Here is a 26,080-nt window from a genome sequence, read left to right as displayed (position 1 = left end):
AAAGAGGGAAGAGCTTCAGTTGTGCTAGCTTCCAAACTCAGCCTGCCTTAGAGGATAAAGAACAGAAGTGGGAAGCCTTCTATTTGGGGGAGCAGATCATAGCTAAGAGGAGGCTGCTGGCGGCTGGTCCTAGAGCCCCTACCCCCATGTTTCCAGCTCCTCTTCTACTGGTCCCCCACTTTGCCCCTTGCCACCTTTCCCTATGAGATCTGCACCCCCTCCCCAGCATTTTCTTCTCTCTTATGACTTGCCTTTGTCTCCTCTGGCCCTGGGGAAAGGAGATGGCACCGATACCCCTCCCCCCAACTCTCATACAGACTTCCCCAGGAGACAAAACAAAGAGACCACCCTTTATTACTATTATCTTTCAGGCTTCTCTTAAACCCCCTTGTGTGAGGCCTAGCATTCCCCACTTAGGCATCTAGGCCTTTCCCCAAATCAGCAAGTTTGAGAAGACTGTGTTGTTGTATGTATGTATTTGCTTCATTTAGCCTTGAAGCACTGCGTCTCTTCTATCCCGAATCCCCTGCCCCCCCATCTGCTTTTATGCCACCTAGGGACAGAGTAACATGTATTTGGTGCACGGGGACTCTAGTAAAGTTGCTGATCTGGTCTTTCCCCCAGCATGGGCTCATGTCCTCTTTCTCTGTACAGTGGTAGCATCTATCACTGTGCCTTTAAGATGCCAGGATGCTGGGCTGCTAACGTTTTGTTTTAATGATCAGATGAGTTGGATAGAAAGATGAGTGAGAGAATGAGAAGGGAGGGAGGGAGGGAGAGAGAGAGAGAGAGAGAGAGAGAGAGAGAGAGAGAGAGAGAGAACAGCAGGCTCCCTTTTGGGTGGGAAGTCAAGGCTGAACTCAAGGACAGGGTGATGGGAAGAGACGAGACAAAGGCCAGTCTCAGGGAAGAGAGATGGTCCTGGAAGGACCAACTTCTAGGCACACACAACACAGTTAAATGAAAGGAGTGGGAAGGAAGCCATTCATCCCACCCTCTTCTCTCTAGTCGAGACTCCCAGAGACAGGGTAGACTCTCCCACAGAGGAAAGGACCCCAAGATGAGGAGAGGGGCCTATGGAGAACGCTCAGAAGTGATTCCTGGAGATTCTCCAAAGTCCTTCCCAGGGCGCAATTCAGATTCGCTGAGAGAGGCAGGGTGTGAGAAGACAAAAGGGCTTGTGAGAAAGGGATGGAGGCAACAGCAGAGGTGTCACACACACACACACACACACACACACACACACACACACACACACACACACACGGGAGAGGAGAGGAGCCTAAACCCTTTGGAAACCAGACTCCTCCAGACACCACGAGCCATTCTCCAACCCTAGTACACTGAAGCCTTCTTTACAGGAAGTTGTCAAAGCTGAGACCGGCTTAGAAACTACTGCCTGTAGAGTAGGCCCTAAACCAGTGTTTCTGGGATACAATGTAACATGCCAGGGGATGGACAAGATGTTCTGGACACTCTAGTCTCCTCCATCCACCATTGGTACCTTAATCATTGGGATCTTTCCTGAAACAAATGCCTTCCCGGAGGGGAGATTGGAACAAGGCTCTGAAACCCGGGGTGAAGAATCCTCCTTCCTCAGCTTCTCTTCCCTCCTGAGAATGTGGATTTTGTCTTTTTTTTTTTTTAAAAAAAACTCTCTTCCGAAGCCAAGGAGGAGTTGATTTTACAAGAACTTTCACCTCCAATCCACACCTCTTTCCTTAACCCTCTAATTTAACAAACGGATGTTTCCTTTTCTGATCTCCTCCCTCCCCCATCTTTCAGGAAAGAAAAAGAAAAGGGGGGGCAGTTCCTACCAGCCTAAGGAGCTTTAGAAAGCCTGAAAGGGAAATGGAAAAGCAAGCAAGCAAACCAGCCATCTTTTTGGCCCCCCAGTCCTTCCCAGTACCTCTGTAGCCCAGGCTCTCCTTCCTGCACAGTACCCCACCCCCTCCTGCCCTGCCCAGGACCGTCTCCCTTTCCCTCCCTTCTCTTTCGGGTCCGACATATGGAACCCATTTCGCTGGTGACATTGAAGAGCCGCCGGTGCGCCCGCCTTCCGCCATGGCGCCCCCGAGGACCCCGCGCCTCTCCGTGGCCCTGTCAGTCGCCACTCCTTTTGCCCAGCGACTCGGTCAACTCTCAGGTCGGGTCCCGCACTGGCCTGGGATTCCCGCAGTCCGGCGAGGGCCTTGCTGGGACCGCGGCCGGCCGCCGCATCCCGAGCATCCCTAAGCAGGAGCGGGGCGGCCCGGCCCTGCGAGCGGAACAAAGCCGGGGGCGGGGGCGGGGCGCGGGCTGGCCTCTACCCCCACCCCAGCACGGCGGGGTGCTCCCCGGGCCCAGCGGCCAGGATGTGGCCGGCCCAGGCGCATCCCCAGCCGGGACCGAGGGTCCCGGGGCTGGCCGTCAGCTCCCGCCTGTTCTCCGCACCCGGCTTCCCGCCGCGGCCCGCACCCTAGTCTGAGACCGCACAGGTAAGTGAGCGGTGTTCAGTCCAGCGCCCTGTGACCCGTGGGTGTGGAGAGAGGCATGAGGATACCCCCTGTCCCCAGTCAGCATCTGAATTTGAGACAAAGATCAGAGCAACGTAGAGGAGGTGTCGTGGGACTGAGAGTGTGGTCCAGGGCCCTAGTGTGTAGGGCGAATGTAAGGGAATGTGGAAGTGTACCTGTGGGTAGACAAGATCCCACCAGGATTTGAGGAACTCTCAGGTTCAGGATGGATAGAGATTTTGGAGGGTTTTCCAGGGGGTGGGGGTGGGAGCTGTGGGTGGTGAGAGATATGTGAGGCTGGGCCTGGCTCCCACAGCCCAGCTGCCACCGTGGTCCAGCCCTTTAGCACCTAGGAGTTATTTGAAGCTGAAATTACAAGGGCTTTCGCTGAGGCTGGGTGTTAAGCTGAGGAGGTAGGAGAGGGCTTGATTTATGGCTTTCAGAGAAGCTGTGTTTACTATCTGCCTGCTCTGGAAACCAAAAACCAAACAGAGAAGAGGCGGGAGAAGCCCTTTTCCTTGGAGTGGGAGGCGATGCCAGGCTGATGCATTGGGATTTATTTTCTCAGATGTGAGGAGACCCTAGGCATCACCTCTTTACAGGCAAAGGGTGTGGTGCTTCTGTGCGGCATAAGGAGTGTGCAGGCACACACTTGTGGAGATGTGTTCATGTATTGTGGGAGTGGGTCTGCACACTGGGGCATATATATATATATATATAATGTATATATATATATAAAATGTATGTATGTATATATATGCTCTGACTGCAATTTGCTTGGATGTGTTACAGTTGCGTAGAATCAATTTGTGAGAGTGGAACAGGGAGCCAGGAGTGAGACTGGGTGTCCTCTGCTCCTGGTACTTTGGGATGGGGTAGCTTTGGATACCATTCACTGTCCCTTTCAATTGTCCAGGAGGTACTGCTTCTCCGGCCCAGCCTTTCTTTCCCAGGCAGCACAGCCTGCTAGTCCAGGCCTCTGGCCACTGCTCCTCTTCCTCTCCTTATGTACTGCCTGCCCACACCCACGCTGGTGCATCTTCACTTTGGATCTCTAACTTTGTAGTGGGACACTAAGAATTGAGCAAATTTTGTTGGGTGAAGGGGTGTGGGGAGACATGGTATAGTAAGGGGAATGGAGTGGGGGGGTGATTGGAGTCTGGCTCTGGGAAGGGTTGGATCCTACTATTACTGCGAACACTTTTCCAATCTCTGTGTGACCCCCCACACACAAATGACCACGATCAAAAAGCAGGAACCATGCAGGATGGTGGGGGTGGGGAGAAAAACATTTTGACCCTAGATAGTTATTTCCGCAGGCCAACTAGTGGCTCTTGTGTCTCTGTCCAGACACCGGCTTTGCCTGCAAATTGTTTTGCATTAAATTTTCTCAGCCACAGAATTATCTTTCCTCGCCTCCAGCTAAACTTGCATTTTTCCACCAGACACTTGGGCCCGAACCAATGAAATCTGAGAGGAAGCGGCTGGGCCCTAAGTGGCTGTAATTTAATTGATTTTATCATAAATCATCAACTTGATGAAGAACCCGAGGTTTCAGTGAAGTAAATTGATATTAATGGGAGTTTCTTGAAATGCAAACCCACTGCATTGTTGGGGCATCTTGAGCTGAGAAGGTAGATTACATGTTTCTCAAGGGCTGGGAGCTCGACCTGGAGCGCAGTGCAGCTTGGGGCGGGTGTGGAGAGAACCCTGCTTGGAGGGGCAGCTGCCTGCAGATGGATCTCTGGGGGAAACACAGCAGAGAAAGGAACTTTGTTGGGATGGGAGCAAATTCTGGCTCTGAGGCAGCCCCCAACTCATTGACCATCCTGGAAATGCTGGTTGTCAGCTGGGAGGGGGGGGGCGCCAACAGGGGAAACTGGTAGGTGTGTGGGCAGAGGTGGGGGTATGGGGTGAGAAGGCCAGGCTGGTACAATGGGCTCATTGATGCCTGGTTAAAAATTGCCAGGTTGAAGCCTTCCTCCTCTAATTATACAAATTAATTATTTACTGCTCAGATTGTTGCGTCCAAAAATAGCACTTTTGATTTGGTAACGAGGGTAGAACACAGCCCATCCTCCACCAGAAGAGGAGCAGTGAGATGCAGTATTTCTGTGGGCTAGAGAGGACCAAAACCGGGGTGTGTGCTCAGTGGTAGGAGAATAAACATGTAAATCCCAAGAGGAAGTATTTTGCATCTGATAACAATGGCTCTGGTACATTTATTGTCTGAACTCAGTTTATTATTGCTTATTGTTACTCATATTTACATATTTACACAACACAGAGAATTACTAATGTTCAGCCTGAAAGAGAACCTTGGAGATCGTTTAGCTTACTCCTCCTCCTCTGTAAATACCTTGCATTTAAAGAGGAGCACACTGAGGCCCAAGGAGTACTCTGCTTCAAGTCACACAGCCAAGCTTCGATGACTAAAGTCTGAGTCTCCCAGTGCTTAAGACTGTGTGGCAAACATAACTCAAGATCAATTTGTTTTCCACTCTGGGCCTCACTTTCCCTATCTGCTACCATGGCAGAGTTGGACTGGACACCCCAAGTCCAGTCTGCTCTTGGGTACCCCTCTGTATCTCCATCCTTTATGGGATACCACTTAGGAGCAACTTCGTGTATGTCCTGGAGTTCTGTGGACATCTGAGTGTAGAAGTTACTGCAGGGTGTGTCTGCAAAATTCTGAGTTTGTCTTTGCTTGTACCTCTGGAAAATAAGTTCTCTGGATTGTCCTTTCAAGGAGTCCCTGTTCTCCACAGAACGGAAGGCCAGGTCAAGAGCAGTGGCAATAGAAGGCTAGGTAGTTGGATTGAGCTAGGATTGGCACAGGGTCTAAGGCAGATGGGCAGATGGGGTTAGCTTCACCAAACAAGACTCTTTTCGTGTCAGATGCTAAGCCAAGGCTGGAGTTGTTCAGAATTCAGTGTTTTGGAGTTCTGAGGTTCCTCTTCTCACCCTAGCCCCGGACCTGAATCATTGTGGGTTTATAGTTTAGAATTTGTGAAAACAGGTGCAGCTTCCTCACAGATTCACCTCTGACCCCTGGACACTTAGACCTTCTGTATCTGGGAGAGGCTTGTGCAGTTGGCCCTAGCACCATGCTGACTGTCCTTCCGGGGTGACTAGGACAGAGGCCAGCAAGGGAAAGCTCCCTACTTGGTTTTTGCTCTGTTTTCCTTCTCTTCTTCCAACTGCAGAGACATACAGCTTGAAGGCAGCGGCTTCTTGGCTTCTTGGATGCACAGCTGTGTGAAGGGCAATTTCCTGTGGGATCCAGGCTATGAGGAGGGTGCAAGGGTTGAGGAGAATTCTGGGGTACCCAGGGAAGTATGGCTTGGGATATCAACTCTGAGGCAGGAAATGGAGAGAGATAGACAACAAATTTCATCTTTAGAAATCCTAGGCACTGGTCAGATAACCCACTCCAAACCTATTTTAAGAGAGAAAGTCATATATATATATGACTGCCAGACCCAGACTCTGGCCCTGTCCCATTCTGACTTTGGCATTTTATATTTGGAGGCCTTCCACTGATTGGCCATTAATCCAGTGAGTTATTGTCTGCTAAACAGAGGTCACTGGGAGAGAGACATCCAATCTGTCAGGAGAGACCCTGCCTGCCAGCCCCACGAAGTGGACTGAGCCCTTCGGCCAGTCTTGCTACCATCTCCCCCCTTCCCTCCCCCCTTCCCTCCCCCCTTCCCTCCCCCAGCTGTCCAGGATTCACAGGTCTCTCCCCCTTCTCCCCTCTGCCTCTCCACCTTGCCTACCTTTGTCTCCACACTGGGTAGGGGTGGGGTTTGCCAGGGCTGAGCTTCTAGATGTCCCTGAGTCAGAAACAGATCTTTCATTACCAAAGAGCCTGCTTGCTGCTGATGTCACCCCAGGATTGTGGGCCCATCATTATTAGGTTCAGGGGGCTTCCACAGGCACTCAGGAGACCTCATAGGTCCTTGTAGTCTTTCTGCCTTACCCCTCTTCTCCTGAGGCAGGGGTGGGGTGGCACAGCCTGGATTTTCTTTTCTTCTCTCATTGGGATGGGCCTTCTCTCCTTCTTCCTGGAGTTATCATCAGCTGCGTCTATACCCGCCTTGGGGAAAGTGCTCAGATCCTCTCCTTCCTTTGTTCCTTCCCACTCAAGCATTTTTAGAGAGCCAGGGACGAGGGACTAGTCTACAAAGCCATCTTCATTAACGATACCTTCCTTTTACAAACCTTTAAGCTTTGAAGTCTTTATTAATAGTTAAGAGGAGATGGAGATGTGCATGAACTTTACAATACTCGGTGGTGGCTGCCACCAAGTTGGCCGGCCACACTAGAAAAGAGCGTGGGACAGGGAACCCAGATAAGCGTGAGCAACGAGTAAATTGCTAAACACCAGCCACATTTCCAGCAGGTCCAGAGGGCCTGAGAAGTTTTCTTCTGTTTAAGCTGAGATCGGGACCCTGGGTCACCAGAAGACTCAGAGCAGAATTTGGTTTTAAAGGAGCCAGCCCTATTTGCCCTTACTGAGATAATTTTTGTTTACTCTTTGATGGATTTTTTGGGGGTGGGTGGGTAGGGATAATTGCACTGAGGTTCACAAGGGTGGGCAGCCAGTGACTGACCACTCAAAGGTTGCTTACAGTGAGTGCTCCTGCTCACCCATTCCTGAGTACCTACAAGTCCGGGAAGAGAGGGCCAGAGCTCTCACTCTGTCTCTACCGAGAGAAAAGATGTCTGCGAAGGGGGATGTTTTCCTCCGGGTTTTTGTTTGTTTGTTTTTTACAGTTACTATTAATTTTTGCCTTTATTAGTTCATACTAGCTGTCTGTCTCTTATTTTTTTCACTTTTCTTCTTTTCTCTTTCTCTTCCCCTCCCCCGACAAAGTTACGAAGTTCTCTGACTCCAGAAGAAAATTGGTCTGTCTCTAACTACCCCTAAATCAGGCCGGCTCTCCTACTTGCCTTCTGTCAGAGACTACTTCCAGACCCTTCTGAGGTCCTCAAGCTCCTTACCCTCCCTTTGTTTCTTAAACTTGAAAAGACTCCTAATCTTTCTGACCACAACAAGCCTCTCATAGCTGCTGGTCCTCCTCTATACCCTGCCACCTCCCAGCTTCATGGGGCAGCTCCCTGTGGCCCAGAAAAAAAGGCAAGCTAGAAACCAAAGGAGGCGCCAATCGTCTCCTGAGTATTTCAAATGGGTGCTGTTTTCAAGAATTGATCAGGAAACCTTAGATTTCGCCCTTACCCCACTTGGGGGTGCATATCCTCTGGAACTTTCTCCCAGCTCTGTTCCTGGCTCCCCAGCTCCCCCTTTCGCTCCCAGCTCCCATCCCCGGGGCCTCTCTTCACCCACAAGGGAGGAAGAAGGCTTGGACAGTGAGGGTCTTTTGCTCACTCTGGAGCACTTTCCCAGAGCAGCTCCTCTCGGGGCTGCAGTGGCTAGGTCACACATAGGCTCTTTGGTTATTCCTTCAGACAGAGTTTGTGCAGTCTGGAAGATGACCAGATACTCTTCTTCGTTTCATAATTACCACCCCTAGCCAGTGGTGAGAACTTTTAGACGAGCTGGAGAATCTGAAGTACATTTTAAAAAAACTTTTTATTTTAGAGAACTAGAGAAAAGAGTTAGTTGTCTAAGTTCCCTGAAACCTCTGGAAGCCCTTGGCCTGAGCTGCTGACCCATGAGGCCTAAAATCCTTTGGCATCTTACCCTTCAGATCTCTTACCAGAGTTGTTGGGTATCAAAACAGTTCCTCAGGAGGCTCCTGGCTTGAGCCCCAACACTTCAACATTTTTTTCCTTGAGACTATTAATAAAACAGCAAATTGGCTTCCACCTTCTCTACTTAACCCCTCAACTCCCATCTACTACGCTCAGCCACCAAGTCTCTAAGGAGCTACCAACTCTGGGCAGACAGTAGGGACCCCAGGTATCACACCTAGGGTTCTGCATGTGACTCCTGTCGCTGAAGGCCACAGGTTCCTTCTGTGTTAACAGGCCCCAGAAAACCAACCACTGCAGCCAATTTGAAGTGATTTGATGGGCTTAGAAATAGTGTGTGTTGGGGGGCTGGAAGCCAGGAGGCACCCCCTTTACACTCCTAAAGAACAGCTTTTGAGTGGGGAAGGGGGTAAGAGAACTATTGCTAAAGCCATACTCCCCAGGAGGGGGGACAATAGCGGGAGGCGCCTCACCTTTGTTCCCCCAGGCCCATCGCCTTTCCTGGTGCATCCAGATGGCAAGAACCGAGTGTCCCAATCAGGAAATCGGCACAGGGTCCTGGCTGGATGTGTCTACCCGAAGTTAAGAGAACCAGTTTCCAAGCTGTCTGTCCACGTAGAAAAGAGACACCAGCAGCAGCCTCCTGTGTCAGCCCCCAAGTCCCGAGTCAGCAGTTAGGCAGCCTGCAACCCCTCGGCTGGAAGAAATGGCCTGTCCTCCTTTTTTGTCTTTCGCCTCCACCGCCAATGGCTCTCTCCCCACCCCCTGCCCCAAATTTGCAGACACCTACATTCCTGGCTCCCGTCTTCCTCCTACAGGCCTCCTCCTTGCCTTTGCCTGCCCTGCTCAAACACACCCTAAGAAAACTTTGAGCTTTTGTAGCCTTCTTCACTTGTGCCAAGAGTCATAAATCTTGCCACGCGGAGCGGAGTCGTAGTGGAGAAACAAGCAGGTTTGCCCTGAGTAGTCATCATCATCATCTTCTTCTTCCATTCTGTCTGCCAGTGCATTTAAAAGCAAGCCCTTCTGGAGTTCTTCTCAGGAGTACAAATGTCCTTCTCACCTCCTAGCCCCTTCTGCCTGTCCCGAGCTGAGAATCTTAACAGAAATCACTCCGTGAAGTTCTCAGAGCCCTTCTCCTGACCGTCTGTCTGGAGCTCCAGCGAAACCACAGGATCTTTCCTTTTGTCAACCTCTCCCATCAACCCTATTCCCCCTGCAAGATGTTCTGGGTTTTTTAATCATCACTCACCGCTAGTTGTCTGTTCTAAAAAGAAAAAAAAAAAAAAAACACCCGGGGGGGGGGAGTGTGAAAAAAAGCCTGGCCTTGCCCCCTCCCCCATTAGAGACTGGGCATGGAGATTTAGGGGGTTGGGGTGGAGAGGATGTAGAGGAGAGAAGGATCAGGGACCGAGAGATTCACCAAGAGGCCTGAGAGTCAGCCAGCAGACTCCTTAAAAAAAAAAAAAAAAAAAAAAAAAAAAAAAAAAAGTCCCTGTGTGCCTACCATGAGTGAGCACAGGAGGGGCACCCAGCGCCCCTGGCCCAGCCAGGCCAGCCTGTGACTAGGTCTCCAGAGGCCACTTCTCGGATTAGCATAATGGTCCAGTAGTGGGGCCTGAGTGGGGCGGGTGTGTGTGTGGGGGGGCAATCTGTGAACTCCACCAGCTTTCTCTGCATTTTGTTCTCTTCCTCTCCCATCTTAATGCAAAAATTTTTACCTGTTTTTCAAACAAAACAAGACAAGACCACCCTCTACTTTCTTTGCTTCGCACTCTTATTTGGGGAAGGGGTACTCGCCCCCCCCCCCCAGCGCTCATCACCACAATCACCTTCTTTCCTTATCAGGCATCTATGCTTGCTAAAGGGGGAGAGGTGGGGGGGGTGAGCTTGTGTGTGTGTCTGTGTGTGTGTGTCTGTGTGTGTGTGTGTGTCTGTGTGGTTTTTTTCCCTGTGCAAAAGCAGAGGCCATTGTTACGGAGAGTAGGGCGTACCAGTCTTTAGGGCAACCACACTGTGGCGGCTTGGCCGAGCTGAAGCCCGGAGCTGGATTCTCGGCGAGCCGAGCCTCCCAGCCCTTTTGGTCTGCTATTTTTTCCCCGCTCCCCTACCCCTCCCTCCTGCGCACCCCCGCTCCAAAGCCGAGTGAATTGAAGCGGACGCCGCGCGGCTCCTCTGGCCGGTCTGCCCCTCGGGCTCCCCAGCCGGGGTGGCTTTGGGGAGGGGGGGGCGACGCAGCTTTAAACAGTGGTCTTTTTTTCCTTTGCCTTCAAGGAGGGGAGATTTCTCGCCTGCCGCTCGCGCTGAGGCTCGATGTGAATATATATTATGTCTGCCTGTTCTCCCCTCGTCGGTGGCTAAGGTAAGCCGGACTGAAATAGGCTATCAGTTTGTGAATGGCGGAGAGTATGTCTCAATGATTTATGGCCCATATGACTCCAATCTCGGTTCAAGAAGAGTTCACAAGCTTTAAGCTTCCTTCCACGCAGCGACTGACTCTCTCTCTCTCTCTCTCTCTCTCTCTCTCTCTCTCTCTCTCTCTCTCTCTCTCTCTCTCTCTCTCTCCTCTCTCCCCCTCCCTCCCTCCCTCTCTCTCTCCCTCCCTTTCTCTCTCTCTCTCTCTCCCTCTCTCTCTCTCTCTTCCCCCTTCTCTGCTTTTCTGCTCTCTTCTTTTCCAGTAGCCAAGTCTAGGGCTGAATCCCCTCTCTCCCTGTTTGCTAAGAAGAGCCGAATCTTTTTCTTTCCCTTTCTTATTCTTTTATTTTTCTTCCTTTCATTATTATTTTTTTTAAAGTCCTGGAAGGTGGCCTATCTTCTCTCCTGGGGTTTCTCCGGCTATTGTTACCCTTCCTGGCTTTCCCAGGAGTGTGCCTGGAAAGGTGGGGTTCTGGAGGGGGGCTTGCCTCCCTTCTCTAGCGAGACCCTGAGGGGAAGCCGGGAACCACTGTCTCCCTCCCACCCTTCCGAAGAGCCATATGGAGCCTGAATTTTTCCAACATGGAGGCAAGGGAAATAGACATGTTTGGCTGGGTAGAGCGGTTCCCCACCCCCTCTTCTGGATCCCAGCTCTCAGATCCCCGCGGCACCGTCCCTTCCCTTACGGTCCCGTTAGCCAGGCCTCTGCGCCTTCCAGCCTGGAACCTTGTTGGGCAAAGTCCCGGAGCAGAGTTGCTAAGGCGCCTTTTAATTCGGTTACCTCCAGCGCCAAACTTGCCGCCGCAGGGCTCGGCCCGGGCCCGGCCGGGTTGCTTGGAACCTGCCGCAGCTAACTAGTTCGGCGTCCCGATCGGTTTCTCCTCGCTTCCTTGAGCCTGAGCAGGAGGCTGGTAGCTTCTCTCCAGCCACCGAGGCAGCAGCGGCCAGACAGCCGGCCAGCAGCGGCAGCTGGAGGCTCTCCGAATCCACAAACCTTCCTGGCCCTGCCTCACCGCCAGCGGACTCTCCATTCTTTCCTAGCACGCCTCTGGCTCCTTTGCTTCCCACACTCGCCTGGCCTCTGTCCTGCCATGGTTTGGGGCTTATTGCTGGGGGAGCGACAGAAATTTCAGCCCCAGGCGTCTAGTCAAATTACTAGGTTTTTATTTATTACTATTATTATTACCACCACCATCATCATTATTGCTGTAACACTCATTTAGACTAAATAAAGCCAGGACCCAGCCAGCTAACCCCCTCCAACGTTTTTATTTCATTCTCTTTTCTATCTATTAATAACAAACTCAACCGATGCCGGTTAATTAATTCTCCCTTTCAGCCAGGGCTGCTCCGAAGCTAATTTTGGTTAAATCATCAGAGGCTAATGGTAATAATAATAAAGGGATTGGGTCAGCCTGGTCAATTGAACTCCAGTACTCCCTGGAAGGAAGGACCTGCTGCTTAGCAGACCCATGTGTATTAACAGAAACAAAAATTTCTCGGAATCCAATCGGAACTCAGAGCTACCTCAGCTCCCTTTTAAGTATAAATCTTGCCATTAGGAGCAGCGTTTATGTGTGAGAGGGACAGACTCCGCCGGCATTCCTTTCATTTTATTTTTATATTTAAGTTAAGTTTTCTTTGGAGTTGACCAGCGGGGCTGAAATGATATTTTACGTTCTTCCAAAAGCACATGACACAGAAAGGATCAGTCTGGAGGTTTTAGGGATGTACCCACCCACGGAGGGCTGGAGAAGACACAGGAGCCATACAGTCAGAAATCTGGGAACGAATACAAAATCCCCTGACACGGTCAAGCTTTATTTTTCTGGTGCACTTTTGAAAGGCTGTATTAAAATAGTGAGCATCATCTTATTTATGTATTTATTTTTGCTGTTGGGAACCTCAGTAAACAGCAAAACCTTCCAAACCCAGAGAAGAATAGTGCTCAAATTGTTTTATGAGTCTTTTTCATCCTGAATAATTTCCCCCGCCTCAGTAGAAAAATTCCAGCAGTTGTGCAATTTTTTCTTTTTACTTTTTTCCTGAGGAAGAAAAGAACACAGTCTATTATGGAAAGGGGGGGGGGGGACTCAAGCCAAATGGTCGTAGCACCAACCGGTCCTGCCTGGGAAATCAAAACAATCACGCTCCATTTGGAGGCTCCACAGGGGCGCTGGCTGCTAGGTCCCAGGCTTGCCCGAGCCAAGACTGGAGGTGACGGTACCTGCAGATGGGACATAGATGGATGAAGCTTGCTCCCACTGGCTCTGGGAGTTAAAAATCTTCAGGAATTTTCTACCTTAGGCTGTTATGATCTTCCTGGAGGGAAGGGTCCCAGATGAACTTGCTTTTCAGTCTGGCTTGGGTCCAAGATCTGCAAGTTCCTTCCAGGCTAGACTTTGCTTAGGTGGAAGGATCTGGAGAGAGGAGAGAGAGGCCCTCTACACTGGGACGAGGGCCTCCAAGATGCTTTTATTTTGGAGTCTAATAGTGCCTCCTCCCTGGAATTGCCTTTTCCCAGAGTTGGGGGGAGGTAAGCAGAAATTGTAGGAAAGGTCAGGGGCTGGTGTATGAGCAGGAGGGAAGGAAGTCATGGTCCATGAAGCAATGGTATCCTATTCCCAAGCACTCCCCAAAGGAGTATAATCCTTTTTTAAAAAATCGAAATGAAAATCGGTGTTTTGTTTTATTTTGTTTTTCCTTTAAAATTAAAGTTGAAGCAAGAAGCATCCGTGTCAGGTCAGATGCTTGGTCCCAGCGTCTGCTGCAGAAAGACTGGCGAGGAGAGAAGAAAAAAAAAAATCCCTATTGATGTCAGTTCCCTTTTTAGTTCCTAAGATGGATTCGAGGCCCAGTCCTCTTCTCCCCGTGTGTCTCTTCTCTCGCCCCGCAGGTCAGCCGCTTGGAACAGACCCGGGAGGAGGGGGGCAGAAAGGGGAGGGGGGTCCGGCGTGTCACGTGACCCCCAGGGGTGCCAATGTCCGGTCGTGAGGGTATCAGGCCCTTGCAAGTTGCCACCCACTGCCCGGGCCTCGCCCAGCGATGCAGAAAGCCACCTACTACGACAACACGGCAGCTGCGCTCTTCGGAGGCTACTCCTCGTATCCTGGCAGCAATGGTTTCGGCTACGACGGGCCTCCCCAGCCCCCCTTTCAGGCCGCCACGCACCTGGAGGGTGACTACCAGCGCTCAGCGTGTTCCCTGCAGTCCCTGGGCAATGCCGTCCCACATGCCAAGAGCAAGGAGCTCAACGGCAGCTGCCTGAGGCCCGGCCTGGCCCCAGAGCCCCTGCCCGCCCCGCCGGGCTCACCCCCACCCAGCGCCGCACCTACCAGTGCCACTAGCAACAGCAATAACGGGAACGGGCCCAGCAAAAGCGGCCCCCCCAAGTGCGGTCCCGGCTCCAACTCTACCCTCACCAAACAGATATTCCCCTGGATGAAAGAGTCGAGGCAAACGTCCAAGCTGAAAAACAGCTCCCCCGGCACAGGTACCAGCTCTCTGCCTTCACCGTCAGCTTTTGTCCAGTCCAGGAATGTCACTGTTATTCTAGCATTCGACCCCTAGGCGCCCACAAGGCGCCTGGGAACAATATTAGGTGGCTGCCGCTCCCCACCCCACCCCCGTGCGCGCCCCGCCCCGTACTTCTTACCACCTGATGACCTCTGACCCTGCCAACACCCAGTTGCCAGCCATCCTCCGCCTGGGTTTCCAAGAATTTCCAGGAGGTGGGACGGTTGGCCTCAGAGCCCTTCCCAAGGCCACATCGCCTGGAGGGCACAGAGTCATCAAGGATAGATTATTATTAAGTATGATTATTGTGGGTATTAATCACCATCGCTCAGGAGGCCTGGGGTCCTGGCCTCCAGCCACCGCAGTCTCTAGTGACACACTTCCAGGCCCTGCCCACCCGTGTCCAGTTCCCCCAAGGTGTTCTCAGTCACCCATCCTGTAAAGAGGACGGACAGAATGAGAAGATCATCTCAGACTTGGGTTTGGATATATGGGGAGGGGTGCGCGCACACGCAAAAATCTAACCCTAAATAAATGGCCACGCAGCTCTGTCTGTGTGACATGATCAAATTTTCATAAGCTGGGGCAGTGAGAGGAGAACAGGTCTCTTAATAAATGCCACTATTATAGAGTGTCCGCTAATGCGACGGGAGGTGGGAGGGGGGTGTCGGGGAGGAGGCGGGGACGCGAAGGGGAGGGTGGCGGGGGCTCCGGAGTCCAGACCTGGATTTATTAAGAAACGATGCATTCAATTTCGGCGTGTTCAGTAATTATCTTTTATTTCATTTTCTCCCCTTCCCACTCCTCCCCCTCGGGTCCAGCAGAAGGTTGTGGCGGCGGCGGCGGCGGCGGCGGCAGCGGCGGCGGGAGCAGCGGCGGGGGCGGCAGTGGCGGCGGGGGAGGGGACAAGAGCCCCCCGGGGTCGGCGGCGTCCAAGCGGGCACGGACGGCGTACACAAGCGCGCAGCTCGTTGAGCTGGAGAAAGAGTTCCACTTCAACCGCTACTTGTGCCGGCCGCGCCGCGTGGAGATGGCCAATCTGCTGAACCTCAGCGAGCGCCAGATCAAGATCTGGTTCCAGAACCGCCGCATGAAATACAAGAAAGACCAGAAGGCCAAGGGGCTGGCCTCGTCGTCTGGGGGTCCCTCTCCGGCCGGCAGCCCCCCACAGCCCATGCAGTCCACCGCCGGCTTCATGAACGCCTTACACTCCATGACTCCCAGCTATGACAGCCCGTCCCCGCCAGCCTTCGGCAAAGGCCACCAGAATGCCTACGCGCTGCCCTCCAACTACCAGCCCCCCCTTAAAGGTTGCGGCGCCCCGCAGAAGTACCCCCCGACCCCGGCGCCCGAGTACGAGCCCCACGTCCTCCAAGCCAACGGGGGCGCCTACGGGACGCCCACCATGCAGGGCAGCCCGGTGTACGTGGGCGGGGGTGGCTATGCGGATCCGCTGCCGCCCCCTGCCGGCCCCTCCCTCTACGGCCTCAATCACCTTTCCCACCACCCCTCGGGGAACCTGGACTACAACGGGGCGCCCCCTATGGCCCCCAGCCAGCATCACGGACCCTGTGATCCTCACCCCACTTACACAGACCTCTCCTCTCACCACGCACCACCTCAGGGTAGAATCCAAGAAGCGCCCAAATTGACACACCTGTGATGTGAGGGGCGGGTGGGGGGTGGGGGGCGAGATCAAGGGCCAGGGAGGTGGTGGAGCTGCTGGTGGGGGCAGTCTGGTGGCCTGGAAGAGGTGCGTGTTGGGGGGTGGTTGCAGGCTTCCAGAAACAAGACAGGCCTGGGGCGCCTTCCCCTCTCACTGGCCTGAGTCCTCCATGCCTGGTTCCATCTGCCCGCCCACACCCTTGGAAAGGAACCCACAGCAGATTGGAGGCGACCACATCAGTCCCAGGGCTCCAGTACTACCAAGTTGGGATTTCAGATTGGAGAGGGAGTCGGGTAGACGGAACCAAGACAGGCAAGCAGGGCAGAGAGAGAAGCACATTCAGAACTTATGGCTTGGCTTTCATTAACCAACCAACCAACCAACCAACCAACCAACCAACCAACCAACCAACCAACTTACCTTCCATCTCTGTGGGCAATTCCCCCAAATCTTGATTTTTTTTTCCTCCCTTTCATTCTCCTTATGAAAAATAAGAAAACACATTTAAATCTAAGGGCACAAAGTGTTTCCCTTCCACACCCCTAAAGCCTCAATTTGTCCCCATCTGTTCGGGGCTTCCTGCCATGCCCACCATTTCTAGCCCCATGATTTTCTGATCTAAGGACGTATCTATACCCCACCCCTATTGATGATAAGTTTCAGAGGGCTCAGGGATGGTGGGAGATCCTGAAGGTTAGAGCTGCCTATAATATAAATAGATATATTTTTTTTTCTTTTAAGGAAAAGTTAAGAGACTAAGGCAGGCCAAGGTGTCAGGACTGGAGGTTTGCCTGCTCAGCAGCCTCTCAGCTCCCACCCCATCCCACTCTCTCTCCATGGAAGGCAATCCACACGGAGCTCTCCGCTTCCCTATTTCTTCTGTTACTCTCTTGACTTAATGTGAAAACAGGGTATATTTGAACAAACTGTCTGTCCTCGGCAGGGGCTGCAGCTGGGCCTGTGTACCTTGCTCCAGCCCCTGACAGGACACTCTTGTTGCACTTGGAGTTTACATTTTAATGGATATTAAAAAAAAAAAAAAAAACCAACTGTGAGAGATGCCTGGGCCTGCAAAAGTCCAGCTTCGCTCAAAAAGCGTGTGTTCTAGTGAACATTTTCATATATATTTATTGGTTATAGCCTGTTAAAATATTTTCTTTTTTGTATTATTTATCCCCCCCCTACATTATGTATTTATATGAGGAACAAAAAAGGAAAAAATGTACTTTTTTAGTATTTACTTGTTATAAAGGATGTTGTGTTTCCTGTCATGTAAAACCAGCTATTTTAGTTTTTATTGTATTCTAGACAAGAGCTGTAGATTTATGTTAAACTCGTACTTATGAGCAATTGTAATTAGTTCTAAAAGGCATGAACTCAGCTCCTAATGGTCACTGTATAGTCCTGAATTTGTAGACTTAGAGTTAATTCTCTCTTGGAACTTTCTTTGTTCTTCTGTAGTTACTTTTCCCCCCCTTAGTTAAAAGGGTTGTCTGTCAAAACAATTCTTGAATAAACTTTCTGTTATCAATTTTATCTTGTCCTGGTGGTCTGATTCAGATGGCAGAGAAAAGGCTCCAATTGCCAGTGTCCCCTAAGAGGAGGGCATTGAAGACACTTTTCTGGCCTTTTTGTCTACTGCTCAGGCCCCTGTCTCCCTCCCCAGCGTTTCCTCCTGGTTTAAACTCGGGTTTTGACATTCTTAACAGTCTAGACCATTCTGCCAAGTGCTGCAGCTAAGGTTGAAGTAACAAGTTGAGGAAGGGGAGGGAATCTTGGGCTGTCTGTTTAGCCTCCACGCCCCTGTTTTCCTCAGTCCTTGGCCTTCCTTCTTTCTTTGACCAGCACCTCTATGCATCCCTCTGCCCACGTCAAACCAAATCAAAATCTAGCTTATTACTGCTTCTTCCAGGCAACCTAAACTTCACGGTTCTCTTCCGGAGCTACAAGGAGGCTGTCACGTGACCCGAAGCCCAACCACCATTGGGTCTAAAATGAAAACAAAGGAAAATGATTAATCTGGGGGAAAAAAACAACAACAAACCCAGGCCTAGACTTCTCAGGTCAAGCCTTAGCACTGAAGTGAAATTAAATCATTTGATGAAGCCCAGGGCAAAGGCAGAGGAGGCCGGTTTGATTTCTCCTGCCAGGGAAAGGGAGAAGGAAGCCAGGGAAGCTGCTGAAACCAGGCGTAAATAAAATGGTCCCCGGGCTAATGCGAGGCTCTGTTTCCACGATCCTCGGGAAAACTTCATTTCTTAGTCCTGGTTCCATAAAAGTTTTATCACAGTGGAGCGAGGATAGAGAGGGTCTGTCAAAGATGAAATGTCACCACCGCATCGCGGTATCCGATGAGAGCGAGGAGACAGGGAGGCTGAAATATGGAGCTAATTCGTTCAAAGAGAAGCCGTGGCTGCTTGCTGAAGAGTTACATAATTCTAATTGTAAGCGTTGCGCCCGCATTGCTTAATTAGGAGCATATATTTGGTGGTAGTGGTGATATGGGGGGTGGGGTGGGGTGAGAATCATTCCAGGCCCTCAGCCTTAAAGCGAGGGCTGATTTTCATTTTTATGTTGCATCCTGGCAGTCCAAGGTTAGTAATTACAGTCTTTATGCAACAATAAATAACAATAAAAAAACAACCTGAATAATACACCCCCTCCCCACCATGTAGGATTTTTTTTTTTTTAAACTGGACTTGGCTCATCCAGGCAGCAAACAATTTAGCATTGGGTCAGGCTATGCATTAAGAGCAGAGGAGCGTGCAAAGCTTGATTGGGATCAAATAACGCTCAAGGGTCTGTCTTTCCTTTCCTTTTTCTCTTCCCTGAGTAACTTTTCCTGAATGATAGGCCTACATGAAGGGTCATGTTTGGCTCTGTGGATGGAGGGAGGGGTGGGTTGCTTATTTACCTAGCCAGAGAGGAACAGGATAAGAGAGACTTTAGCTAGATCAACCAAAAGCAGTGCTTTGGCTTGAAGCTAGGGCTATAAACAAAAATTAGAACCTACCCTTCTGTCTTCAAGACTCCAGGTACTCAGCTAAAGCTGTTAAAAACATGGCTAAAAAATCTATGCTGTAAGGTTCCTAGCGGACAGGGAGCAGGAGGGATGTCTCTGAGAAGGAGGGGTCCCTCCCCCACCCCCTTTTATCACCCAAGTTTTCTGCTGTTCACTAATCTGGCCATAAAATCTGTCATCAAGGGTTAGAGAGCTGTATTTCCTACGGGGGACAGTCTGGGCCCTGATTGCCTTAGAAGAACCCTGGGTACCGCAGCCAGCTGGTTTGTGAGGAAACTTGTAGAGATGTCCAGGGCATCGCCAGGGAGAAGGCCCCTCACAGGCCCACTGTGCAACTTACACAGCTACTATGTGGATTCTCCCCTGCTCACCACCACCCAAATGGAATATATATTACATATAATATATATTATATACATACACACTTTTTATTTAAAGCTGAGTTAGACACCCACCCTCTCTGGCTCTCTGGCCCAGTTAAGAGCAGTTCCCCAAGAGCCTGCCTCTTTCTGTCCTTGCAGCGGCCAGATCCGGGTCCCCCACCCCCACCTTCTAGTCAGACTTCTCTGCCTTTTTATTTTCTTTCCTTTTTTTTTTTTCCTTTCTATAAATACTCACCACCACCCACGCGGAGGTTACATTGACAGAAAGTTTCTAGTTCCAGCTCTCCGCTGACTTGCCATTTCTCTGCTAACCAGCCTTCTCCTCCAGGCTGGGCGGCGGAGAGCGAAGAGGGGGAGGGGAATTCTCTCCAGAGCCGTGGGAGTTCTCCGGGGCAAACTTTCCACCCAAGTTAGCGCCTTCCCTCTGTCTCCATTTCCCATCTGTTTCCTGGCCCTCCCAGAATCACCTTTCTCTTCTGCTGCCCCTCCCTCAGGCCTTTTTAAGGGATGTGGAATTTAGGCTGTTCCCTCTGCTTTCCCAAAGAGCCAAATTCTTTGATGCAATCGGAGGGAGCTGTCAGGGGGCTAAGATTGATCGCCTCATCTCCTCTTGGTCCCTCTGACCCACTTATTTAAAAATCTTCCCCCAGATCGACTTTTCGTTTTCAGCTCTGAGGCCTAGTTTCCCACCAAATTGCTTGTGGCTCTGAGTTTTGTGTCTCCTCCCTCCAGTAAATTACAACATTGTAAAGTTGGGCCTATCATAGTCTCCTCACAATAGAATACATTATTTCCCCCCTCTAGGGACCATAAACCGAATATAATCTCAGTGGTAGTCTTTACTTCTTCTCCCTCCATCTTTAGGGATTTTTTTTTTTTTAAACCAGGGATTTAAAAAAATTACACAAAGGCAAATATGGGAGAGAAAGTCCCTTTGTCCTGAGGGAAAGTATCCTCCCCCATACATTAACTTTAGCTTTGAAACTTTTGTGGATGGCAACCTTGGTGCCCTGGATATAGACACAGACACAGCCTGAGGGCTATGAACGTATCTGCCATCTTAGATCTTCTTGGACCCTCCTACTGAACAGTGCTGGGGGGTCACAGAGTGTGAGTACAGATGACCCCAACAGGAAGAAGACCACTAGACATAAAGTATTGCCTGTACATACTGGGCAGAGGACAGAATCCAGGGCACAAGGCTGGGAAGGAGACCAGTGTCCCCAAGTGCTCTTGGCATCTCGATGCTTTGTGCCAGCTTGTGCATTTCTTAAGTTTGAACTGCTGCTTCCAGAGGGTGGGTGGGAACTGCTGGTGGTGGTTAAAGCTGCCTTCCACCAATCTCCGTTCTGATTTTTCACCTTAATCCTGACCTTTCCCCCAAAGAGTGGAAGCCTCTTTTTATCCCTACTTCCTCCCAAATGGGCTTTTGCTCTTTGGAGGGTGGTTGGGAGGGGGAGAGGATTCTACTGATGGCCACATAAAGAAAGCATATTCATTGACTCAATTGAAATCTTTAGACAAGAAGGCCATTTCTCCCTTAAATTTGGTTGTTTCTACAGGCTCCCACCACCACACAGTCTCTGAAGGGGAGGAAGCGGTTCTTCAGGCTTTTCTGGGAGAAGAGAGCATTTGGGGAGAGTGTGGGGCCCTGGGGCTGGAATGGGGGTACAGGAGGAAGGCTTATGGTATCCAGGTCGTGGTCCTCTGGAGTTTTTGAATCAATTAAAGCAAATAATGCCTGTGTTTTCCACCAGGCCCAGACGAGCGATTGGCGGAGACCGGTCCCGTGACCACGAATTCCCTGCAATTTCGTCGGAGTCCTGGGTTTAATAGAGAGAGTCCCCATACGCTTGTATTTATCAGCAATATACAATTATAAAGGCCTAAATTTAAAAAAAAGAGAGAGAGAGAAATTCCCCTCCCCCGCGAAATCGCTTCATTGCATAAACCTGGGGGGGGCGGGAGAGGGGGTCCCTTCCGATCCTCCCTCCTGACGCCCCCCCCAGCAGGCCCCCTCCCCCACCATTGAAAGCCATGAATTTTGAATTTGAGAGGGAGATTGGGTTTATAAACAGCCAGCCATCGCTCGCCGAGTGTCTGACTTCCTTCCCCGCTGTCTTGGAGACATTTCAAACTTCATCAATCAAGGAGTCGACATTAATTCCTCCTCCTCCTCCTCTGGAGCAAACCTTCCCCAGCCTCCAGCCCGGCGCCTCCACCCTTCAGAGACCCGGGAGCCAAAAGCAAGCCGAAGATGGGCCTGCTCTGCCGCCGCCGCCACCGCCGCCGCCGCCACCGCCACTCCCCGCCGCCCCCCCAGCCCCCGAGTTCCCCTGGATGAAAGAGAAGAAATCCGCCAAGAAACCCAGCCAAGCCGCCGCATCTCCTTCTCCAGCCGCTTCCTCCGTCCGGGCCTCTGGGGTCGGATCTCCTTCAGGTGGGTGATCCTAGTGGGGGCGGGGTGAAGGGCAGCTGCAAGAGAAGGGGAGAAAGTGAGATGCTGGGGAGTCTGGTGGGGTTCCCGGGGGTCGATGGATTCTGGGGTTAGGGAAGCAAAGTATCCCGCTGGGGTCCAGGCCTAGCCAGAGCCAGCAGCACAACCACCACCCCTCAGCAGATTTTGGAAGCTGACTTGGGGGGTAGGGTTGTTTTTTTTATGTGTGAAAAGAAAATGACTGGATAGAAGTCTTTTCCCATTATCTGTGTAGAATGAAGTGTTGTGTCTGGGATTGAATCTGGAGCCAGGAAACGATGCGATTCTCCTACTTCTCCCAAGCTTAGGAGAAGAAGGGGAAATTCAAAAGCTAGGAAGGAAAGGGGTGAAGATCCCTCTCTCCAGATGGAGGTGGAAAGTTCCGAACTGAGGGGTCCATTGGGAGGACTGGGGGAGGGAGTCTCTGAGGTTCTGGGAGCGAAAAGAAATTGCTCCCCGCCCCCTACGTGGCCCGTGGGCGGCTCTGAATGCACCGACCTGACCCGGGTCCGGTCTTTCCTGCGTGGGAGAGCGCTAAAAAAAAAAAAAAAAAAAAAAAAAAAAAACCCAAACCAAAACAAAAAACCCCCAAAGACACAGAGAGGGAACTGCTTTTTGGGTGGGGTGGGAGCTCGGGTAGGACTGTTGACTGTCTTTTTAGGGGATGGGGTGCTCGCGATCTCAGATAAAGCGAGGCCGGGTTGAGATCTCGCTGATACGCAGAGTGCTTTCCTCGCAGATGGCCCGGGACTGCCGGAGAGCGGCGGCGGCGGCGGCTCGCGCAGGCTGCGCACGGCCTACACCAACACGCAACTGCTGGAGCTGGAGAAGGAGTTCCACTTCAACAAGTATTTGTGCCGGCCGCGACGCGTGGAGATTGCCGCTTTGCTGGACCTCACCGAAAGGCAGGTCAAAGTCTGGTTCCAGAACCGACGCATGAAACACAAGCGGCAGACTCAGCATCGGGAGCCGCCGGATGGGGAGCCAGGCGGGCCGAGCGCCCCGGATGACTCGGGAGACCCAGCCGAGGAACCCGCAGTTAGCCCCGGCGGCACCTCCGCCTCTCACCGGCTGCGAGAAGCCTGCTTCTTCCCGGCCGAAGCCGCGCAGGGTCCCCGGGGTGCACCGCTACCCGCGCCTCCTGCCACTCCCCTGGAGAGTGTGGGCGCGCCGAGCCCCGGCTGCACGATGCTCAGAACCCGAGGCCTGCAGCCAGAGCCCCTGCCCGAAGACACCTGCCCTGAGCGGCCGGATTCGCCTTTCCTGCCCGACCTCAACTTCTTCGCTGCAGACTCCTGTCTCCAGATGTCCGGAGGCCTTTCTCCCAGCCTGCAGGGCTCTCTGGACAGCCCCGTCCCCTTTTCCGAGGAAGAGCTGGACTTCTTCACCAGCACGCTCTGTGCCATCGACTTGCAGTTTCCCTAACCTTTTTTTCTTTCCTTGACCCTTTCCACCTGGTCCTCTTCGGCTGTTGGGGAAAAAAATATATATATCGAGCCTTCTCTACCCCTAGTCACATTTACGTGTTTTGCTAAAATTCAGGTATTAATGAATTAGCGCTTAATCCACTCCCTCCCTTTCACTTTTTAAAAACCACACAGAAAAATTCCATTTGGTAAAACTCCTTCCAACGAAATCTCAGGAATAATTAAACTCTAGTGGGGGAGGGTTTTCTTAAAAAGAACTAGAGGGACCTATTTTCCTCTTTTTTAAGTTTTAGATCGTAGATTATTTATTAAAATTGTTTAATAATAGGAAAAGGGGAAAGTATTTATTGTACATTATTTTCATAGATTAAATAAATGTCTTTATAATACGAAAACGAGTGTTTGTGTTGGGTTCCAGCTCTTTTCCTAAGACTCTATGGCCAGTTTCGTTTTTCCAGGTCCGGCTTGAGGTTGTTCTGGCTTGGGCGACCTAGCAGTAGCATGGTCCCATCTCCCGGGCTGGCAAAGTCCGGGTGATACAAAAGTGACCCTTCTTGGTGGCCACTGCTCTGTCCATGACACCGGGGAGAACTGGTACTTTCGTGGAAGCTTGATCACTCCCTCGTCCGTCCGCCCACAGCCGGCCTTTGGCCCTGCTCACATGTTCCCTGGCTCCCTGCTTGGAAATAAAGATGGGGTGGGTGGAAAAAGAGAGCATGGAGCAGGAGCGGGTGCAAGAAAAAGTCCCAGGGGCCAGCCAGCTTCGAGCCTTGGAGGCGTCACAGAGGGTTAAAGGAAATGAAGGGAGATCCTCTGGCTAGCTAGTCGGCCGGCTTCAGGTGCAGAAGCCAGGCGGGGATTCGGCAAGCTTGGGCCGAGGCCTGCGCCGGGTGCTACTGGGCTGCAGGTCGCTTGGGACTGGAATCGGGGTTAGGAGTCTTGTCGGGAAGCCTGGAGGCTGCTTGGGAAGCATTAGGCCTACAACGAGGAAAGGTTTAGCCAGGAGAGCGGCGGGGAGAGCTGGAAGCAGGGAAGATGCTCAAAATGGCGCTGGGCCGGGCAGCCAGGAGCGCGGGGGAAGCAGCGGTGGCCGCCATGACAGCGGCTGGGGGGATGCTCGGGTCGGCTCCCGGCCCGTCCCCACCCCCACTTTCCTGAGGTCAGATCCTTCACCCCTAAGAGAAGACAGTTTAGGAGCCTCCCAGCAATTGTGGGGTTTTATTTTGTTTTACTTAGAAAAAAAAAGAAAAAAATAGAGGGATGGAGAGGACAGGGGAAACCAAGGGGAGGCCTTCGGCGTGGGAGGGGGAGGCGGGCCTGGGGACCAGGGACCACTTCACCCAGAGTGGCTTTTGATCCTTTGCTCTGGGCTTTGAAACCGTGCCAGAGCGGTTTCCAAATGCAGGCCCACCTGTCTTGACCAACAACTTCATTCTCCATCTCAACACGGCTCCCCGGCTGTTGTCCCCCTCCGCACCCTTCCCGGCTCGGCTTGGTGAACTCAGGAAAGGCGAAGCAGGGATCGCTCTTCCCCATCTGCCTCTTGGATTGTTCTCCGGAACCAGGAGATTTAAGGGACCCTGGAAAGCCATTCATCCTCCTCAGGTTTATTTAATATTTCTCCGGCTCAGAGACAGATACCTACCTCCCCGGCAGATGCTGCCCTTTTTTTTTTTTTTTGAAAGCAGTTTATTTCCTGGGCCTCCTAGACTTTTCTCTGAGACCAGCAGGAGCCAACGTAGGTGGTGACATGGAGGACTAGGCAAAGCCACTGTATTTTTTTTCCCCCCCAACGGGTCCCTCAGTGTAAGAAGTACACACATTTTATTCAGCTGGAATTTAATCCTTTAAACTGTCTTAATATAGAATCCCCCTCATGCATTAAATAATCTTATGTCATGTTAAATTGCACTTATTTCTCTCATAAATAAATTAATATAGAACAATTAGATGTGTTATTATAATAATACCGTGTATCTTATTAGTTTATTTTCCCTCATAAAATATATAGGTATGAAATAAATTCAATATATTAAAGTAATAATACACAGCTTATTGGCTTGTGTGTTTATTTTCCCCATAAATAAGTGAATATATAATATATTAAAACCACACTATACATCTCATTGGACCGTGTGTTTATTTTTCTATAAAATATGCCTACAGGCAGTGTTTAGCGTCTTAAAAATCACAGCACATACGCCATCTCTATGCTAGCAAAATGAGGGAGACATATCAATTGGGGCTTTGACTTCTATGGATAGCAAAACTAGATAATTTAGTCTAATTAAAAAATGTTCTTGCAGCCATGCTAGGCTGTTACAAAGATCAAGGATACCAGAAAGATCTCACTAATTACCCACCTTCCAGCTTTCTTTGGTCAGAAGGAGAATACCCTTCATCAATGCCAAAAGACAGGAGCTGCAGAGAAACCCCATTCAGGGATGCTGGCCTGCAATACCCAGGGATCCCTGCGGCTTCAGTTCTGTAGATGATTGGTTGTTCCATGGCCTAGCAGCACCAACATTACCTGAGCTTGTTAGAAATGCAGAATCTTAGGCTCTACTCCAGACCTCCGGAACCTGAACCTGCAATTTAGCAGATTTCTAAATGATTTATAGGCACATTAAGGTTTGAGAAGGACTGCTAGATTACATTGCCACCTTGCTTTCTGCCTTCCTCCACGCTTAAGAATTTTTGAGAGCTGGGCATAGTTGTGCACACCTATCGTCCTAGCACTCAGGAGGTCTAAGCAGGAGGACCATGGGTTTCAGGCTAGTCTACATAGTGAGGCCCTGTCTCAAAAAAGAAAAACCTGGTCGTGGTTCATACCTGTAAACCCAGACCTCAGAAGGCTGAGACTGAAGGACGGCTGTGAGTTTGAGGTTAGCCTGATTTACATAGTGATTTCTAGGCCAACCTACAAAATGAGAGTCTACCTCAGAAAACAAAACAAAACAAA

General features: G+C 51.1%; 2 protein-coding genes and 2 long non-coding RNA genes across 5 annotated transcripts in view; 2 read left to right on the top strand and 2 right to left on the bottom strand.

Annotated features, from left to right (window-relative positions):
* The window catches only part of Hoxb3 (homeobox B3), a 41,224-nt gene extending 23,878 nt beyond the window's left edge, over nucleotides 1-17,346 (top strand). Inside the window, exons 3-5 of one of the 2 annotated variants that reach the window (XM_037201610.1) lie at nucleotides 10,488-10,575; nucleotides 13,525-14,121; nucleotides 14,966-17,346. In XM_037201610.1, coding sequence (XP_037057505.1) covers nucleotides 13,674-14,121; nucleotides 14,966-15,807 — 1,290 coding nt within the window. In that variant the 5' untranslated portion in view covers nucleotides 10,488-10,575; nucleotides 13,525-13,673 and the 3' untranslated portion in view covers nucleotides 15,808-17,346. Of the gene's footprint in view, nucleotides 1-10,487; nucleotides 10,576-10,821; nucleotides 14,122-14,965 lie in introns of those variants that run through there. The other variant, XM_028869026.2, reaches the window with a different exon arrangement.
* Nucleotides 4,724-9,694, bottom strand: LOC119087053. The gene is made up of 3 exons (XR_005090504.1): nucleotides 8,687-9,694; nucleotides 6,275-6,331; nucleotides 4,724-5,852 (listed from the first exon to the last, which is right to left on the bottom strand). It is a non-coding gene; the product is annotated as an uncharacterized LOC119087053 (long non-coding RNA).
* On the bottom strand, nucleotides 14,907-20,676 carry LOC119087052. Its single transcript, XR_005090503.1, has 4 exons — nucleotides 19,451-20,676; nucleotides 17,711-17,799; nucleotides 16,231-16,290; nucleotides 14,907-16,066 (listed from the first exon to the last, which is right to left on the bottom strand). It is a non-coding gene; the product is annotated as an uncharacterized LOC119087052 (long non-coding RNA).
* Nucleotides 20,677-21,028: 352 nt separating this feature from the next.
* On the top strand, nucleotides 21,029-23,513 carry Hoxb2 (homeobox B2). The gene is made up of 2 exons (XM_028869028.2): nucleotides 21,029-21,655; nucleotides 22,431-23,513. Exons 1-2 carry the CDS (start codon nucleotides 21,253-21,255, stop codon nucleotides 23,114-23,116), a joined length of 1,089 nt encoding a protein of 362 aa, XP_028724861.1. The 5' UTR covers nucleotides 21,029-21,252; the 3' UTR covers nucleotides 23,117-23,513.
* The last annotated feature ends 2,567 nt before the right edge of the window (nucleotides 23,514-26,080 follow it).

Source organism: Peromyscus leucopus, chromosome 8b (genome assembly GCF_004664715.2).
Source record: "Peromyscus leucopus breed LL Stock chromosome 8b, UCI_PerLeu_2.1, whole genome shotgun sequence".
NCBI classification, from domain to species: Eukaryota; Metazoa; Chordata; class Mammalia; order Rodentia; family Cricetidae; genus Peromyscus; species Peromyscus leucopus.
The sequence above is the reverse complement of the archived record's forward strand: the minus strand, read 5'-3'. Positions and strand labels throughout refer to the sequence as shown.

Bases quoted from the DNA above. Each gene is read 5' to 3' on its own strand.
- Hoxb2 (XM_028869028.2), top strand. From the start codon at position 21,253: ATGAATTTTGAATTTGAGAGGGAGATTGGGTTTATAAACAGCCAGCCA. The intron at 21,656-22,430 runs GTGGGTGATCCT...CTTTCCTCGCAG, and splicing joins TGGGGTCGGATCTCCTTCAG to ATGGCCCGGGACTGCCGGAG.